This window comes from Argentina silus (assembly GCF_951799395.1).
Source record: "Argentina silus genome assembly, chromosome: 12".
In the NCBI taxonomy this organism is placed as follows: Eukaryota; Metazoa; Chordata; class Actinopteri; order Argentiniformes; family Argentinidae; genus Argentina; species Argentina silus.
In genome coordinates, this window is record NC_139666.1 from 5207212 (window position 1) to 5226073 (window position 18862).

The 18862-nt window shown below is 43.6% G+C and overlaps 2 protein-coding genes across 2 annotated transcripts in view; both read left to right on the top strand.

Annotated features, from left to right (window-relative positions):
- Positions 1-10348, top strand: part of cwc22 (CWC22 spliceosome associated protein homolog) — a 30212-nt gene extending 19864 nt beyond the window's left edge. The window contains exons 16-21 of the mRNA XM_083681618.1: positions 3815-3892; positions 4825-4977; positions 5322-5449; positions 5729-5830; positions 6056-6240; positions 9114-10348. Coding sequence (XP_083537744.1) covers positions 3815-3892; positions 4825-4977; positions 5322-5449; positions 5729-5830; positions 6056-6240; positions 9114-9826 — 1359 coding nt within the window. The 3' untranslated portion in view covers positions 9827-10348. The remainder of the gene's footprint in view (positions 1-3814; positions 3893-4824; positions 4978-5321; positions 5450-5728; positions 5831-6055; positions 6241-9113) is intronic.
- Positions 10349-12993: 2645 nt separating this feature from the next.
- Positions 12994-18862, top strand: part of znf385b (zinc finger protein 385B) — an 81736-nt gene continuing 75867 nt past the window's right edge. Inside the window, exon 1 of the mRNA XM_083682496.1 lies at positions 12994-13107. The gene's annotated coding sequence lies outside the window, so the exon portion shown is untranslated. The remainder of the gene's footprint in view (positions 13108-18862) is intronic.

An 18862-nucleotide genomic window follows, 5' to 3' on the forward strand; every position in this document is an offset into this window, starting at 1 on the left:
CCACTATTACTCCCATTGTTTGTTTTGTTGTTAGCGGTGGCTAAAGTTAGCTGAACTTAGTAGTGACTATTTAAACAATAACAAAGGGATTCAAACAATAACAAAGCAGTCTCCCTGCCACTTTTTTAGTAAAAAGATTAGGGATGGGAAGACATGTTACCACACTCAAATTCATAGATGCTAGCTGTAGATGCCATGACTGGCAATCCATGAGATGGTCTCCATTAACTCCACTGAATTAACTCAAAATGCAAATGTAAAAAGTACAAAAACATGATGTCCTCCTTGGCTGTGGTTGACTCGCCTTACGGAGATACTTGATAGATGTATTTTGTTTGGTCACTATCTCCAAAGGCCCCATTTATTCCGAAAATATGTCTGAAACAAACTCTTCAAAGCGATTGCGATCTCTTGACAGCGCTGAGTCCCCATAAGTCATATCAGATAATTAGCATAAAATAGAGCCTGTTTTATCGCCACCAGTCGTGTCTCTCGAAGGTCTCATGCTGCCTACTTAAATTGGAAACTTGCTTTGTCGCTGACTGGTTTTAGCTTGAACACACAGTAATACATTGCCCTGCCGGGATGTTGAGTATTGAGGATGAGTCTAGCTCCTCCAGAGCTTGAGGCTGCTGGTTCGATATCCTATCTGTGATGGATGGAGACATCAGTACAGATAATGACTGCATCAGTAGTCGCCAGTTCACAAGCACAGCAGAGCCCTGTCATTTCCTCTCACCGGAGAGCTGCATGGGCAGCAATGCTCCATCAGGTTTGACAGCGGTTAAATTAGGAGGTCTGCTAAAACATGAAGGGGAAGGTGTCATTACCCTGGTCACAACTTCACCTGAGCCGCCGCTGCTGGGGCTCAGAGACCTCAGAGGTGGCAGATGACACCAGATGACTCTGAGCTCACGTCCCACTGGCCTGCCTATGATACAGATAGCCTGGCAACAAGGTTAGTATAAGCCTATCAGGCACAGCACATTTAAGCCTGGAATAACAATAACTCTAACCTGGCCTGAGTGGGAGTGAACTTACTGAGTAAGTATTTGTCAACATCTATATTTCAGCGAATCATGTGGCTCCGAATCAGAAACCTGTGGTGCACAAGCAATGGGGTGGAACTGCTGTGAGAGATGATTGATGTGAAGCCAATGGCTATAGGACCAATAGTTTCTCCTGGTCTTTTTTGAGTAAACGAAGGCCAAGTTTCATACGTTGGTCCACCAGACCTTCCGAGCATTTGGGGCGGAAGTGTCTGGGAATGAGATTAATAATCCAATTGTACCCAACCTTCGACATGGGACCCCACAGGTGCGTGTCTTAAATGTCTCCTGTTGGACTGTATCTTAGTCAAAGCTACTAGTTAGAAGTGATTTGAGCTCAATTACTGTGTTTTGTTGATACTGTCATGTCATTCACATCCACAACCCCCCCAGATTTAGCATCTCACCCTGGGATTACACATAGCTTTGATTGAATATATCAATGGAGATGATGAGGAGGTAATCTCATTGTGTTGAGGTGGTTGACCTTGGTGTGGGCGAAGCCTTCCTTCAGTAGGTGAGGCTCAGGTCAGGCCTGTGTCCACTGTTCACAGGCTGGTCTGAAAAGCAACAATACAATATGACAACTTTCTTATCCTGCATGGGGAAATGTGCTTGCCTGGCTCCAGATCTGTATAAGCCGCCAATTCTGTTGTTGTCATGCCAAACGTATGGCATGACAACAAAATGAGTCATCACAAATTGGCTGAAGCGCACAGGCTTGAAATACGCCTGACCTCCACCCACACCCACCCACACACACACACCCACACACGACCACACACACACACAAACACCCACAGCAGCACAGAAAGAAAAGAAACCAAACCACGTATTACAAATAAAACACAGAAGAAGGAAAATGTCAAACAGTTATCTCCCATCACCCTGAATACAAGCCTCCTGTCTCTGGCAGGTCTTGTCTATATCCACCGTAGAGACACTCGCCAGACGTGCTCACCAACACCAGACTGTTCCCTCTCCGTAATTACACAGCTGAGATGTGGTGGATCTTCTCACCAGTCTGTCTGCTCACAACTTGATCTCTCACTTTCTCTGAGTCGGAGAGAACAAGGAAAGATGTGAAGACAATTCAGACTTCCCACATCTTAGCCAGGTACTGAGAGAGATGCAGAGTGCTTTAATGCATTGCTTTTCTCATGACTGAAGTGCCATTTAAATGCAAATAGTTATATTAAATAGAGATATTCTAATGCTTGTTTTTTTTTAAAGTTAAAAAAAGTGGAGATGCAACGATATGACAATTCTGGGCAGATAACGATTATTCATAACACAATCTACCGATTATTTGTTATTTATTTACCTATTTCTACCCAGGGATAAAATACATATGTTGGTTTTGATTATGCTTAACACAAATTCAATCATACAATTACATAGTGATGGAAGAACTTGCATTATTTATTTTTCAAAAAATTATCAGAACAATGTTGTGGTTGTACACCTTTTTAAGGGCCCAGGGAATGATGGGGTGTGCATAGTGAAGGTAATGGTAAGGAAATGCATGGTGAATAAGGAACCGTTTATAAAGTTCAATACTGAGTCCAGTACTTCTACCCAGACACAAACATTATGACAGCATAATCGGTATCAGAATTATTTTGGAATGTGTAATGCTTTAAAGGTGTATAACAGCAGTGTTCCAAATTCTTTTTCAAATTAGCATTTTAAGTCATCATATGTTTAAAAAAGTATGAGTATCAAAAATAAAAATGTAAGTAACTTAAGCTAGACCTCTCTGCACGTTATAACCTTGGCGTAGTAACAGGCAGAATGAAAATAGAATAAGAACATTTAGTATGATGAATAACTAATTAAATGTTTGTTTTTTTGTAATAATAAACTAAATTACTTTTGGGTATTGGGTTTTCTTCACATCCCAAGTGTGGTTCTCTGGAACACTCCCTAGCTCTCCTGGCCAGTGTAATGCGGTCCCGGCCACGGCCAGGCCAGCCTCTCCCTCTCGTCTGTCAGCAACGCTAATGTGGAGATTGATCACACACAGCCAATGGACTTCCTCGTTGCAAATATGATCCGGCGAAATCAATAAGCTGCTAGCTGGGATAATGGGGATGATGGGGAAGGGCTATTGGAGCAGAAATATACTGCGTAAATGCCAGGCCTTGACAGAAGGCCTGGTGCTGGGGTGTCGTTCTGCTCCTCCTTTTTAATATTCCTGTGAGAAATAACCGTGACATGTTTTGATTGAGGACCTTTCTCGCCTCCTTCGACAAGAGTCGGCGCTGCCCATACGCCTCGGCGCTGTTCATTTTTGCTGTCTTTGTCATGTCGTGTTCGCCTGGTGATTGCTGTTTCTCCAAACGCTACAGCCAGCCATATGCTATCCGAAGGGCACCATACAGGCCTCTACCTTCTTTCCGTAGCCACATTATCCTCCCCATGTGAGTGCTCCAGCACTTTCAATGTTCCATGAACAGATGGGCCTGACTGAGCAGCTCCTCTCAGGCCAGCAGCAGGCCTGTTCTATCCCCCATAGATACAGCCTGGCCTGGCCCAGCAGTCTCTCTCTCCTCTCTCTCTCTCTCTCTCACTCCCTCTCTTTCTCTCTCTCCCCTCTCTCTCCTCTCACTCCCTCTCTCTCTTTCACTCTCCTCTCTCTCTCTCCTCTCTCTCCCCTCTCTCTCCTCTCTCTCCCCTCTCTCTCACTCTCTCTTTTTCTCTCTCTTTCACCCTCTCTTTCCACAGATTAACACTATTTCTGTTTCTCTTTCTCCCTCCAACAGAAAGAGCTGTGCAACATGATTCTGGACTGTTGTGCCCAGCAGAGAACCTATGAGAAGTTCTTTGGCCTCCTGGCCGGGGTAAGTCCGTCATAATCGTCATAAGTGCTAGAGCCCGACAGATATAACGGACACCAATATTATCAGCCGATATCGGCCTTTTACAGAAATATCTGTATCGGCGCACATTCCTCTGATAATGCTCCAGCACAGCGCCAAAGATGTGCGGTCAGCCTCACATTCCGAAATTATAGAATATCAGTGTAGTTGGGTTTTTACAGAGCAGTAGATGTATAGATACAGATTTTAATTTTAGCCTGTAAAATGGCTGAATTTTGGAAAGTAACGTGAGCTCAACCATTTATTTCACCAGTTAACAGGCTTTAGTCGGTATCCATGACGTTCTTGTCAGAAACAGCTTGGGTGTGAAGTTCCAATCAACTGTCTGTCAACAGCATGGAGCACAATGGCAGTTTGAAGAGAGCGGAATGTACCACTTTGCTAAAGTTCGTCTTGGTGAGGGGAAGGGCTGGAATAAACCACTATTGAAAATAACAGTGGTTGACAATAATAAAGTGCAGGAGATATTCTAACAGTATGTTTCAAGACTGCATTTCACAGTGCATTTGTGTATGTTTTTGCAAATTAAATATGACTGATATAATTCAGTGGATGATCAGACTTTGAGTATCTTTTTGCCATTGTTTCTCTTCTGACTCCTGTGCTAAAAAGGAATTCTGTGAAAAGCTGTGAGCTCTTTTTCATTTCACCACTGAAAAACAATATCGGCAGATATAACGGCTAATGGTGAAATTTGCACCCCATAAATCCAATATCTGTCGGGTTCTAATATGTGCTTCACTTAAATTCCTGTACTTATGCGTGTATTTATATCACACATAATACTTCCTATGCCTGAGAATGTTTTCATCAGTTGAAGTCTATTAATGTTGCATGGGGAATACATTCCATCACCCCTGGATTCCTAACATTGTTATGGGTTGCATCTGCAGAGGTTCTGCCTGCTGAAGAAGGACTACATGGAGAGCTTCGAGGCCATTTTCATGGAGCAATACGAAACCATCCATCGCCTCGAGACCAATAAACTGCGGAACGTGGCCAGAATGTTCGCCCACCTCCTTTACACAGATTCTGTTCCGTGGAGCGTATGTATTTCTGCTGACTCTGCCTCTACTCTCATTGTGTGCATCATGACATCATGCGTCCTCTCGTTCTGTAGTTACATTGGAGAATGCCTTTCTGCATCAATACTGCTTTGAATGGTATTGATTCCTCTAACGATGAGCATTAGGCAACGTGAATAGTTGTTCTGTCAACATCCACTTGTTTGTGCCTGTTCCCCTGCTGTCTTTTGTTAAGGTGTCTGGTAAACTGCCTGTCTTTTGTTAAGGTGTCTGGTAAACTGCCTGTCTTTTGTTAAGGTGTCTGGTAAACTGCCTGTCTTTTGTTAAGGCGTCTGGTACACTGCCTGTCTTTTTGTGTCTCACAGGTCCTGGAGTGCATCAAAGTAAGCGAGGACACGACCACATCGTCCAGCCGAATCTTCGTCAAGATTCTGTTCCAGGAGCTGTGCGCCTACATGGGCCTACCAAGGCTTAACGAACGTCTGAAGGACATGTACGTCTGTCTTGTCTTTCACTTTATGATTTAACTCACTTGCCGTACATATATGGATGATGTTACAACAATATTGCTGGGACAGGAAATGATGTTTAGTGTGTTCGATGCCTGGCATGGATTGTCTCAGTGGAGTTGTGGAGTGAGACATGGAGTGTCTCAGTGGAGTTGTGGAGTGAGACATGGATTGTCTCAGTGGAGTTGTGGAGTGAGACATGGATTGTCTCAGTGGAGTTGTGGAGTGAGACAGTGTCTCACAATAATTTGTTTGTCTTACAGGACGTTGCAGCCGTTCTTTGAGGGACTCTTTCCACGTGACAACCCCAGAAACACACGATTTGCCATTAACTTCTTCACCTCCATCGGTCTGGGTGGACTCACGTAAGTACCTTCCCCGCTGGTGTTAGCTGCTTTTGTCATCACCCTGTATTGTTTAAACGTCACGTAAGGAGATGTTTTGTTGTCAAATGTAATATCAGTACAGTTAGAAACGTCAATACCGTTAACATTTAATTTTGATTGATTGAAACAACATGCCCAATTGTCACGAGAGCAATTGCCTTGTGTAATCCCTCACCAGTGATATAAGGTGTCTCATATCCATAGGGATGAACTGCGCGAACATCTGAAGAATGCCCCGAAGATGATCATGACACAGAACCAGATGGTGGAGTCGTCAGACTCGGACTCCTCTTCCTCCTCAGACTCCTCCTCCTCCTCAGACAGTGACAGCAGCGACAGTGACAGTGACTCGGACTCCTCCAGCGACTCGTCGTCCAGCAGCAGCTCAGGTACAGACGATACGACCACACACACACACACACACACACCCACACACACACACACAAGGGCTGAGAGCAGCGCTGTGACATTGCTCAAGGTGAGGCGCATGCCGTGCGGTTGCTATTAGCCTTCAGTATTGGACAATTTTTGAATCTGAATTTTTTTTTTTTTTTTTCGAACCGTGGACCATGTACCGAACAGGACAGGTGAAACCCACAAACCGACACACACACACACACACCCACACACACACACTCACTCACACACTACGTGCCTCCACTATGCTTGTAGAATTGACTTCTTATAGGCTTTGACTCATTCTAATATTAGACCTCTTTTTAGCCGCAGAGAACTTCAACATGCTCTAGTTTGTGATGTTTTTCATTCGCTCTTTGGTAGCTTGTTATTGTCTGTCTGTCTGCCCTCCACCTTCACCTTATCCTAATTATGTTGGCCTGTTGTTCTGTCTGGGGAGGCTGTGCCCTCTCTCCGGGAGCCAGCTGTGATGTCACCGCGCGGCACGCGCCTCACCTTGAGCAATGTCACGGCGCTGCTCTCAGCCCTCCAACGCTCGTTCTTTGAACACACCGCTCTGTGGTGACGTGCAGTTCACGATTCCTTCTTTTTTGAACGACTCTTTTTTTGCTGACTCGAGAGTCATGATTCGCTTTCCGAGTGACTCGTTGGTTTGACCTGCTGCTACAGCAGGATTAGTTCACGCTCCTACAGCTCAGTGACTTGGACGTGCTCCGACCGCCAATTGTCTAATTATTTCTCCGTAAATGTGACTACTTCGTTCAGGGGAACTAGAACCTGTAGAATGAATGATCTGAGTTTCGTCGTTTTCTGAAAGCATGCGTTACACAGGCTATTCTAGTGACACAGCTTTTAGGCTATTCTAGTTTTGGTTGCATTCCGTCAAGAGTCGTTCACAACGTGGCCTGCGTCATGACCTTGTTTCAAAGGTATCAAGAAGTAATCGTATTTGTATGCCTAGCAATCAAATTCAACAGTGTTTGAAGCACACTATTTCAAATCCCTAACCCTAACCCAAATAACAGCTCTAAAGTAATAAAAGGCTTGTGGAATCATGACTTTAGTTTCAGTTAATCGCTCGCCAGCAGGGGCTCCTGCATGCTCTGGGCATTACTGAATCAAATGAACAACATTTGTTGAAAGATTAGTTCTTTTGACTCAGCGACACTAAAAGATCTGAGTCAGTAGAAAGAGCCCATCTTCCCATCACTACCATTCTGTTCAAATAAACCTCTGCCTTTTTAAAAAGCACTTGGCTGCTTCCCTGGAGAATCTCACACAGGGACATCATGTCATTTGTATTTGTTTTATAGTGCCATCGTAGAAGGTAAAGAAGGTTCCATCGTAGAAGGTTCTTTTTCCCTGTCAGTCCCTTGCTTGTGACACATGCTTCTGCTTCAAGGACCGGTCCGCATCCGCTTATTGAATTAAAGTGAAATGTTCTGAACTCTAAATATGTTATTCAACAAGAGCAGCAGATGTCCCGGGAACATTTTTTAAGATTTACTGCATTCACATCAAATCAACAACAGTTGAAATGCTCTTCATGCATACTGAGCTTCACTTGTGGCACTTTTACACTGTCACTTTTGGCGCAGGTGCTTTGCCCAAAGCCTCAGACTTTTGTGTTTCCACCTGAGGTCCTCCTCTGACCTGGGACCTTGGGGAGATTTTTGGGAGTTTGGGGGTAGGTGTGTGATGTGTACTGCACACTCCCATTGTTTGGCTAGGTTAGTCTGATGTTAAGGACTGCTACTTGTTATGTTACAAAAGCATGAAAACACTATGAACCTTTAGTTACTTTGATTTGGAGTCACATTTCAAATGATGTATATGGACTATTAAGTTGCCTCAGCTGCGAGTAAGCACCCATTTCATTTAATGGGAAATGTGACTCGCTCATCTGGTTTGCTAACTGAACAATCTATGCTAGTTTTTGTGTACATTTCCAAACTAAACAAATTGTTGCACATTCAACCACACAATTCCTTTTCTAGTTTCAAAGTCATGTTTCTAAGAAAATCACTGTAGAAAAGCTTCAGATGTATTGTTTTTCTAGTAGTCATGCTGATTTGAGGTTGAAACTCGTGAAACGTGTTTCTGACTACATGGATAGTTTGCTCAACCCTGCACCACATGATACCAATCCTACTGTATGAGGTTCTAGAGGTGTATTGCATTGTGGCAGCTTATATTTAGTGTATGTGTGTGTGTGAGAGAGACCGACTGACTGGGTTCGAACCCAGGTCATTTACACACCACAATACTTTGATGATCCCAAGCTTTGGCTTAGCTGGCTATCTCCTGAAGCCAACGCAAGTTACGAACCACCTCCATTACGTAATGCAAATCTCCGATATGCATCCCAGTCAGTTCCAGCAATGGTGTTGGGTACCCCACCCCTTGGCATGACTGTTGAGTGACACAGGCAGTGACATGTGAACATGGTAGGAGTGACTGGTGTCAGATGCCCCTGGCCTTTTGTACAATGGCATGTCAACATGGGCATAGATGGTGCTGCAGGCTCTGGCCAAAAATCACAGTCTGTCATCACCGCCACACATCATCTGCTGCTCATCAACCTAAGCCCCAGTTCATCACATGGCTCCAGTCATATGGAACGGCAATACCGTCATTGGTTGACCTCCTTTAATACAGCGTGGGAGAACACATCATGTGCTTCTCTACTGGCAAAATAACATGCTTGCTATGGAACACTGGCTGGGAGTACTTAGCATCTGTAAAACCATGGTTTTGATAAAGATGGTTAAAGATGATTCAACATGCGTGTAAATATTATCTGGATGTGCTTTGAGTCTCTAAAACCATATTTATTTTGTTACAGATTCCGATTCCGGGCACAAGAGGAAGGGTCAGAGCAAGAAGAAGGACAAGGAGAAGAACTCCCGGAAGACGACAGCCAATCAGAAGTCCCCTCTGGAGGAGCGGCCCAGTAAGAGACAGGAGAACCGTCGCCGTGACGACAGCAGTGAGGAGCGCAGCAGGAGACCCGCCGAGGACCGGCACCAAGCCTCACGTGGCCAAAAGGGCAGAGGGGAAGAGGAACCACCGCCGCCGCCACCCACGCACAAGCGACCCGACCGCGAGCGAGACCGTGACCGTGGACACAAAGACCAGCCTCCCAGGGCCCAGAGAGACTATGAGGAAAGACAGGCGGAACCCCGCAGGCACCGGGATGACGGGAGGAACGGCCCCCAGGACGACCGTGACAAAGTCCGACAGCGCAGCGTGGAGAAGGATCCGGACGCCCGAAGGCACCGGGACGACGGGAGGAACGCCGCCCAGGACGACCGTGACAAAGTCCGACAGCGCAGCGCGGAGAAGGAGCCAGAGCGCCGCGGAGGCAGGGAGAGGTCAAAGTCACAGGAGCGAGAGCGCAGCCGCAAGGAGAAGGACTCCTCCAGAGACTCTCACAGGAACGGCCTGGAGAAGCAAGCGGAGCGGGCGGACAAGGAAAACCGCCACTCTGACAAATACAGGGAGTCTAGGAAGAACGAGGAGAGGAGCAAGGATAGCTCCCCACGTAGGCGGAGATAGCCGACCTTGTAGGGAAGAGAAGACTAGTCATATATCTTTGTTTTTATTTCATTTATTTTACCAGGTTAATCTCAATAGCCGAATTTCTAATATATCCCAGAGAGATAGCATTATAGTGGAAATAAGGCAATTGACATTAACCTGGTTTGAGGTTAAATGAAATGAAATGATCAGTCTTTATCGTCATGCTGTTCATAATCCACCTCTGGAGTTTCCTAGTACTGTTGTTATGGCCCTCTAAACGTGCATCTTCTGCATTGATTGATAGCCTTTATAACTCTTGGTTTATAATGCCTGGTGTCTTTGTAAGGAATGGTTCAGCAGGTTCAGGGGAACAGCATAGTGCTCTGTACAGAGACGTGTACATAGAAAGGTGTCTGAGGGTCTTAACTGTGTAAAACCATTAATTCTTGAAAAGCCTGTGAAACGTTTGTATTTGATGCGACACATTTTGTATTAGCGCAACCTATTTTTGTGTTGATGAAAATTAAACAAGCCAAAACATTAAAAAAATTCTTCAACTGTTAGGCTGAACTTGATTCATTGAAGCCAGTGATGTCTGATGTCTCTTCTGGTTACACGTCACGTGAAGACTCCATGAGGAATGTTTGCCCTTGTGACAGAGTAGGTCACATTATGGAATGTTCAGATAGAAATACATTTTGTGAAATAGACATGGTTCTCTGCCATTAGGAATACTCTGCTCTATTTATAGCATTTCTATCTGAACCTACCAGAACGTGGTAACCTAATGGTCTGGATATCTAGGAGGTGAGGTTGAAGATTAGTGCTCCACTGGTAGTTGCTCTGTCATGCGAATGTTATAACATCAAACTGGTAGCTGCTTATAATTACCAGTATTAGAATTGAGGTTTCTCATCCATAAATGAAATGTATCTTTTGGAAAGATCTTGATGATTTTGATCCGTTTTATGAATGACAGTCATGGTAGAAAAGACAGAACATCAATTGTCCAAGTTTTTCTTTTTATTCATCTGTACACTGAGATCTCTAGACTTAATGCTACCAGTGATCTACAGTATATGTCATTGCATACTACCTTATATGACCTTGGGCATAACCAAAGAAAGGCTAAATGGAAAAGTGGGTCATCTTTTGTAGTGTTGTGGGCAATGGGATGGAAGGCTTTTTCCTTTGGGATGCAGAGGGAAACACTGGGAAATCACAGAGGTTTGATCTGGTGGGAGGGGGGAGGATAGGGGAGGTGAAGAAGGGGGGATGGAGATGAGAGAGAGAGGAGGGGGCCAGTTCAAGCTTCATGCAGTTGAAAACGTCATCCCTTGGTTGTAATGGAGCATTCTAAATAAAAAATAATCAACACCCAAGTCTGCTCTGGAGGAGGATCAACCTTGTTAATATTTCAGTGAATAATTTGGTTGGTTTAGTGCAGGGAAGTCTCCTTGAAAACCTATGGTTTGATGCTGATTCACTTTGAAAGAAGTTCCCTTTTATGACACAATGGCTTGCTCTAATGTTTGAATGCTCACAGTATATATATATATTTTTTTTAACATGGTGAGCATGCCTGAACCGGCACTAGGTTAATTTCAACTGTGTATTTCAATTAATACCAAAATTCTGAAGGCAGAATACATGAAGAAAGTATGTCCCATCTTTGCAGAAAAGTAGCTTGGAGGGTCTCTGGATTGGCTAGATGAAATCTTCTTCCTGTCCACAATCAGTGTAACAGTTGCCAATCCTACTAGAGGGCAATGTCTCACACAAAATGCTTGACTATATCCTCAAAACGTTGTGGTGGATATTTGTAGCCTGGCTCCAGATCTGCGTATGTGGGCCTACTTACTTCAGACAACTTCTTTGACTATGGTATGAGGGCAATATAAGATATACAATATTCATATTACAGAATATTCAAGCTATTTGTCCATAATAAAGGTTCAGGGTTTTGGGTTCAAGCTAGAGTAAGGACTGATATTACGGTTAAATACAAGTCTATGTTTTCAGACTAAAGGGGCTTTAACTTCTGTCTTTCAGCATTTGCTAGATAGTGAAGACCCTCTGGGATGAACACTGCAAGTCTTTCCCAGTACTTGTCCATCTCAGTGGTCGAGGCACCGACATACAGTATCTGGCAGGAATGTGACACCTCTGTAGCAGGTGGTAATTTTAGATGCAGGGAGAGTCTACAGCTTCTCACACATATTCTAATTGTTCTCTCTGATCCTGGAGATGAGATCATAAGCAGCCCCCCCCCCCAACCCCCACTTCACAAGTCACAAATCCTTTTTGTGATATACCACACTTTCTCTGTACCCCTTCTTCAACAGTGGCAGTGTGAATACATTAAGTGGTGTTTTCTGCAAGGGTGTATTGAGAGAGTGGGATAGGTTCAAGATAGATAAAGGCACACCACAGTCCAGACAGATGATTCCTGCTTCCAGGAACTCTGGGTCCTGACTCATGGGACCGTTCACTGACTCCCAGGAGCTCCATCTTCCCCTCCAGGCGCAGGTCGGAAGGGTTGGTAATGAGACTATACATCAACTACACCATTAGGTGAGATCTGCATTACCTCTGGGCCACAAGGAGGATGGATCTAGATGCTACACTCACTTTTTTAGTGAATAGGTGTCCCATTGAAGAATGTCGTCTCTGTAGGCTACTGTAGTAATGCATAATGTGGATGGGTGTAGCAAACTAACTACTACTAGGCTTTTTTTCTGAATTTTTTTTCTTTTATCCAAAAGGAGGAGGTGAAATAAGTATAATCTTCCTTTGGCCAACCTCACAACCACAGGAAGTTTGTGAAAGGGAGGAACTCAACGTGTGGGCGGTGTTTCTGCACTCTGTATTTAACTTCAGAAATAGAGCTTTATTGGATGACCAACACCATAGCATACAATTAGCGGATCTCCTGTGAGATTGTTTATCTTGTGACTATGAAAGCACTCATGACTTACAATGAATGCCGATGCGGTGAGTTAGTCGTATTCTTAGTAAATCTTTTTTTCCCTTTAATATTGCCATCGAAACTGTGTAGATGTTTGAGTTTTCTATTTTTCCAAGGCAATATTCAGGGAAGAGTGAATGTAGGACATACCGATCGCGCTCAGGTAGTGATGATGCCCTGCAGGCCCCGGGAGGAGCATGCGTGGATGTGTTTCTCCGGTCTAGTCAGCGCGCGGCTCACCGCTGTCAAACATTCGGAGCGCGAGTCAGCGGAGTCAGCATTTGGTACAAACAACCGGTGAGAACAAACAAGCCACCGTTACTTTACTAACAACCCAGGTTATCCACGGGTAAGTTCACCTCTTCCCGGCATTGACGCTAAATAAATTAAGTATTACTCAAGACGTGTACGAGATTATGAAATACATTTTTGGACATCATTTGATACACCTACTACAAAGCTGTTTGTGTAGCCGTTGGTATTTTACAGTTGTCTTGGTGGTAGTAGGTCATTTCAATGGATGGGACGTTACAGTTTGCCTAGTTTCATTAGTCTCTGAACAAACCACATTCAGCCGACGTTTTAGTTTTCACAGACACATAGCGCATAATAAATGGACACGAGAGTACCGCCACTTAGACTTTTGGTTACTCTTTGGGAATCCATTCACTTTGCGTTGTAAGAGTTTAGAGTTGGGCTATAGTGTAAGTTTTAAACTGCTATAGGTCTACAAGTGTTTTAATGCCTGCAAAATGAAAAAGCGCGCTATCTTCTTTTGGATGTAAAGGTGTGCGTGCAGGCGTTGGCTGTGAGCCGTGCATTGTGCGTATTTTAGTTTTGGGGTATTAATGCACTAATGGAGGGTTCCATTGTACTTTTCATGCGCACCTGACACTGTAGAAAAGTGGCTATATCATATATATATATGTACATATATACATATATATATATACATATATACATACATATAAAACATTTGTCTTTATTGAATTTACTTCGTGTTGGAATGACTTTGGCATTAATTTAGTAAATGTTTTTTGTCCCGAATTACTCCAGAAGAGTCCGCCACATTGATCGTTTTCAAAATGTTCTGTCGCATCACTTTACGTGAAGAGGGCTGTCTATAAGAAGCGTCAATGAAGGTGCAGCAAAAGAGACGGTCGTCGAGGTTGCACTTGTAGTCCAGCGATAATGCTTCCCATAAACCACAGAAGGCCTAGATGCATTATTGTCATCAGATAATCCTTTACAAATCCATTCCGACATAGTAGGCTAATGCGCATCTTGTCTGGTGTGTTTTAGAACGTTCCAGAACGATGTTACACAATTGTAGAATTAATGGATTATTTACTGTTGTATGCATCCACATTATGTATTTGTACGACACTCATATATGGCTAGTGTGTAATATTCCATGCGAATCGTATTCCTGTGTCCCGACCATTTGTATTTCTATTAGTAGACATGGCCTAAGGGGTGGAAACTAAATGTTGTAATGGCTAGGATTGGTTTGTTTACTGAAAGCATTTAGGTGGACAATTATAGTGAATGATTTGAAAGGACACATGCCTAGAAAGTAAAAATAACATTAGTAGAATTGAGAAGGGAGAACGTTTTTAACGCCGTTGAATTAAATGTGAATAAAGAGGAAGCCACAACACAGAGTTGAGAAGAGTTGAATTGGTATGATTTGATGTGCAACCCATTATAGAGTGTATGCAACACATCAAAGCAGCACATTCCCCCTTCTCCCTCTCATGCAAACACACTCTTGTTGCTCATTCTCTGGAGGCACATGCAACAGTGGCTCTGATATCTTATGAAGTTGATGAGGAGAACCCTCACACCTTTCCTTTGTTTGGTTACGAATAAACTTAGAGAATTGAAATCTGCTCTCTGGAACTTTCCACTCGAGACACGCTCTGGAGTAAATTGGACCTCATTGGACAGCATTTTAATATCAATGGCTGTGGTATATCATTCTTGATGCTCTGATGAAGGCTTAACACTGCAATGTGTGAGTCAGCCATTTGGCCAAAGAATTAAGAACAGTGAAATTAAATGGCGATTTTTTGTTGTTGTCATTTTTATTCTATTTTTGGAGTGCCGCTGTGCCTCTTGTTCTCTGGACTTTTCTTGTAACTTTTAATATGGCAGGAATACCCTGCCAACTGGCATAACAAGGAAGCACACCTATTATACGCACTAGCCTCAGTGATGGAATTGTGTGTATAGTGTGTACTGATGGACATGTGTGGGTACTGACAGACTGGTTAAGGCCTCAGTGATGGACATGTGTGGGTACTGACAGACTTGTTTTGGCCTCAGTGATGGACATGTGTTTATAGTGTGTACTGACAGACTGGTTTTAGCCTCAGTGATGGACATATGTGTGTACTGACAGACTGGTTTTGGCCTCAGTGATGGACATGTGTTTATAGTGTGTACTGACAGACTGGTTTTAGCCTCAGTGATGGACATATGTGTGTACTGACAGACTGGTTTTGGTCTCAGTGATGTGCGTGTGTTCATAGAGTGTACAGACAGACTGGTTTTTGCCTCAGTGATGTGCGTGTGTGTGTGTACTGACAGACTGGTTAGCCTGGCATGAACATGGCATGGTGTTCCACCTGCCTGCCAACCAGCACTCATGCCCAGCTTGAGGAGCAGCATGTTGTTTTGTCGTGGCAGCTTATTTATGAGACAGAGTGAAGGCAGTTAAGTGCTGGATTTGTAGCAGTGCAAGCATCAAAATAACCGGGATGAGTTGGACTACTCGTGTATTTCATTGAACAGCGAGTGTGTCAGGTGTAGTGCTTTTGTTTTTATATGCTGCCATCAGATAGCATCCCTTGCACTAGTGCAAACATTAAGTAGATCAAAGCAGGATCCTCTCTGATTCCATTCACTCGACCTTGCACCATTCTACAATTCAGCAGATATTAAAGGGTGAATTAACAGATTCAAACAACAAAGCTGTCCCTGTGCCACTTTTATTGGTAAAGAGCTGAGGGATGGGGTTGGAGAAATGTAACCACTCTAAAATGCATAGACCTAGTTATGGATGCAGGGACCCTCTCTAATGTATAGACCTAGTTATGGATGCAGGGACCCTCTCTAATGTATAGACCTAGTTATGGAGGCAAGGACCCTCTCTAATGTGTAGACCTAGTTATGGAGGCAAGGACCCTCTCTAATGTGTAGACCTAGTTATGGATGCAGGGACCCTCTCTAATGTATAGACCTAGTTATGGATGCAGGGACCCTCTCTAATGTATAGACCTAGTTATGGATGCAGGGACCCTCTCTAATGTATAGACCTAGTTATGGATGCAGGGACCCTCTCTAATATGTAGACCTAGTTATGGATGCAAGGACCCTCTCTAATATGTAGACCTAGTTATGGATGCAGGGACCCTCTCTAATGTATAGACCTAGTTATGGATGCAGGGACCCTCTCTAATGTATAGACCTAGTTATGGATGCAGGGACCCTCTCTAATGTATAGACCTAGTTATGGATGCAAGGACTGACCGTCTATGAGATCAAAAGTATAGTTTTAATCATGTTTTGAAGCTATACAGTTGTTTACAATAACATTGTTTACAAACGACACCAGACTTTAGAAAACGCTTTATTTGGACTAATACAGCACTCTCCACTGTATGTTGATCATGTGATCTCATTCCTTGATTGCTATTAATTTATCATGGCCTTTTAGCACTATATTAAATCTAATGACTGCTGGGCCTTTAAACCAACCAAATCTAGCCTCATTTCCCCCCAATTTCACTCAACTGGGAAATGTAGTTGTTTAACATTGGCATTACATTGTAACTTTCCAGTGTATTGTCCATTATGTCATAAAATGGTTCGAAACGTAATGAGAACAGGGCCTCTGACAGCTGTTTCCCTGCTTGTAGAGGCCGTTCCCATTCTCACTCCCCTAAAAAATTTAATTATATAACCTTGTCATTACCATGTCATAATCAAGTGTTATGAGCGTCTGTATATTTTCTCAAAACGGTTTGAAATGTGTAATATGAACAGGGCCTCTGACTCTGTCTGCCATTACCTTGGCTGCTGGGAGAGGCTGTTCAGGTGCTCCTGGGACTGGGAGCTGTTCGCTCGCTGGTTAGGACACCCGATGGTAATTAGTCCCATTCTGTCTCTTATGATTTATGGAGCCCCCATCGCGGTGTGAAAGTGATCTATGGGCCTGCGGAGGCAGTGTTTTGCTTTAGCTCGCACCTGTAGTTCCAATCAGTTTCTGTTTATGGGAAGCTAATGAATGGCCCTGTCATGTGATAAGGAAACAATGGCGGTGACAGTGATGTGATAGGGCCTGTCTGGGACAACACTAGTGTTTCACACCCCCGTGGACAGAGTGGTTGTTATCACTGACACAGATTGAATGCCTGCCTATGTTATGGAGAAGGGACATTGTAGTCATACTGCATGTGAGATTTAATGGCATAAATGGCACTTCATTAAACACTTTACTGAGAGCGACGCATGATATGGTCATGGTTACACAATGATATTACCTGTGCACAAATGGTAGCCTTGTTAAGTGTGTGTGTGTGCGTGCGTGCGTGCGTGCGTGCGTGCGTGCGTGTGTCTGCGTGCGTGTGATTGTGTGTGCAGTGCATTTATTCAAATTTCCTATGTATTGTTATCTCTGTTGGAGCCTAGGGGTGGCCTCTCCAAAATGGGGCTGAAATACATTTCCTCTACATCTCCACCATACGTCTCTACGGAGTCGGACTCGCGGCTAGAAAACTGGGGTACTGTAGGGTACAGGGAAGGTCAGTTAGACTCAGCAGTTAGTTAGCAGGAAGGACGCTGCTGGAAGGTGGAGGAGAAGGAGACGAGGAAGACTTCTCCTCTGAGGGTGATGGATTAACCACTGCCATCCTTGACAAGATTTCAGAACAAATAGAAACAGAAAATGAACACTATTTCAACACAAAAGAGAAAAGGAAGGGAACCTTAGCTTAACAGAAACATTAGTAGTATTTCAACATGAATAGAAAAAGAGGTTTGAACAGAAATAAAAAAGATAAGAAATATTGCATCCTTGAAGACATTATGTTATGTGAATTCCAAGGCAAATCCATGTTTTGCCTGTTTGTCACATCTCCTCCATGTCATCCTCTCTGGTGAGCAGGCTGCAGCCTACAGCTTTACATTTTAGTAATTTAAAACACTCTCATCCATAGCGACTTACAAGTGTGTTATACGTGCTTTCAAGTAGGTGAGACTTGCATACATATCACGATCATCGCAAGGAAAGCCTCTGAAAATAGGAGCTAGCTAGTAGCTACGGTGCTTGAAAACAGGTAAGTTAAGGGACCATTTAAAACTGAGCGGTCCTTTTACCTTCCTCCCCTGCCTCTGGTCCGACCATTTTGTGGCCCACAGTGGTATTTGCTTCACTGGTGTGACGTCCGTCAGCCACTTAAGGCTCTCTCTGTATGCATGTGTTATCCTGTTGTTTGTTTCTTCATCAGAATGCTAATATTGACCCCCTGACCTAGCATGGCATGGCACCCATGTTCATACCTTCAGCTTCGCCATCAGATCACAAACAGGGGCGTCATGCACCCAATGTTTTATGTAGTCTTCCCAGGCCTCAGGGTCGCATTCCTGAGCGCTTTTGTTCTCCTCTCCATTTACTCAGTTTGAAATGACAACCTGATCCACACGGTGTGTAATTGATTCCTGTGCAAATCATTAAGATTAGAAGATATTAATTCCGAAATCACATGAGCTATTTATCCTTGGACTCTAGTTTATGTTATAGCAAAGGGGGTGTCACAGCAAGGACATTTCAGCTTTTCATTTTTTATGAATTAGTAAACATTTCTAAAAAATCATTTTCACTTTGACATTATGGGGTATTTTATGTAGATCAGTCACAAAAAACGTCAATTAAATCTACTCTAAAGTCAGGCTGTAAAACAACAAAAAGTCCAGGGGGGTGAATACTTAATTACTGAAGGTATCTAAGGTGACTGTATCTAAGCATACCTGTTTTTTCTTCAATGGTCATTTCAATGAATGATACGCATTGGTTCTTTTGGAACTTGTATGCCTTATGC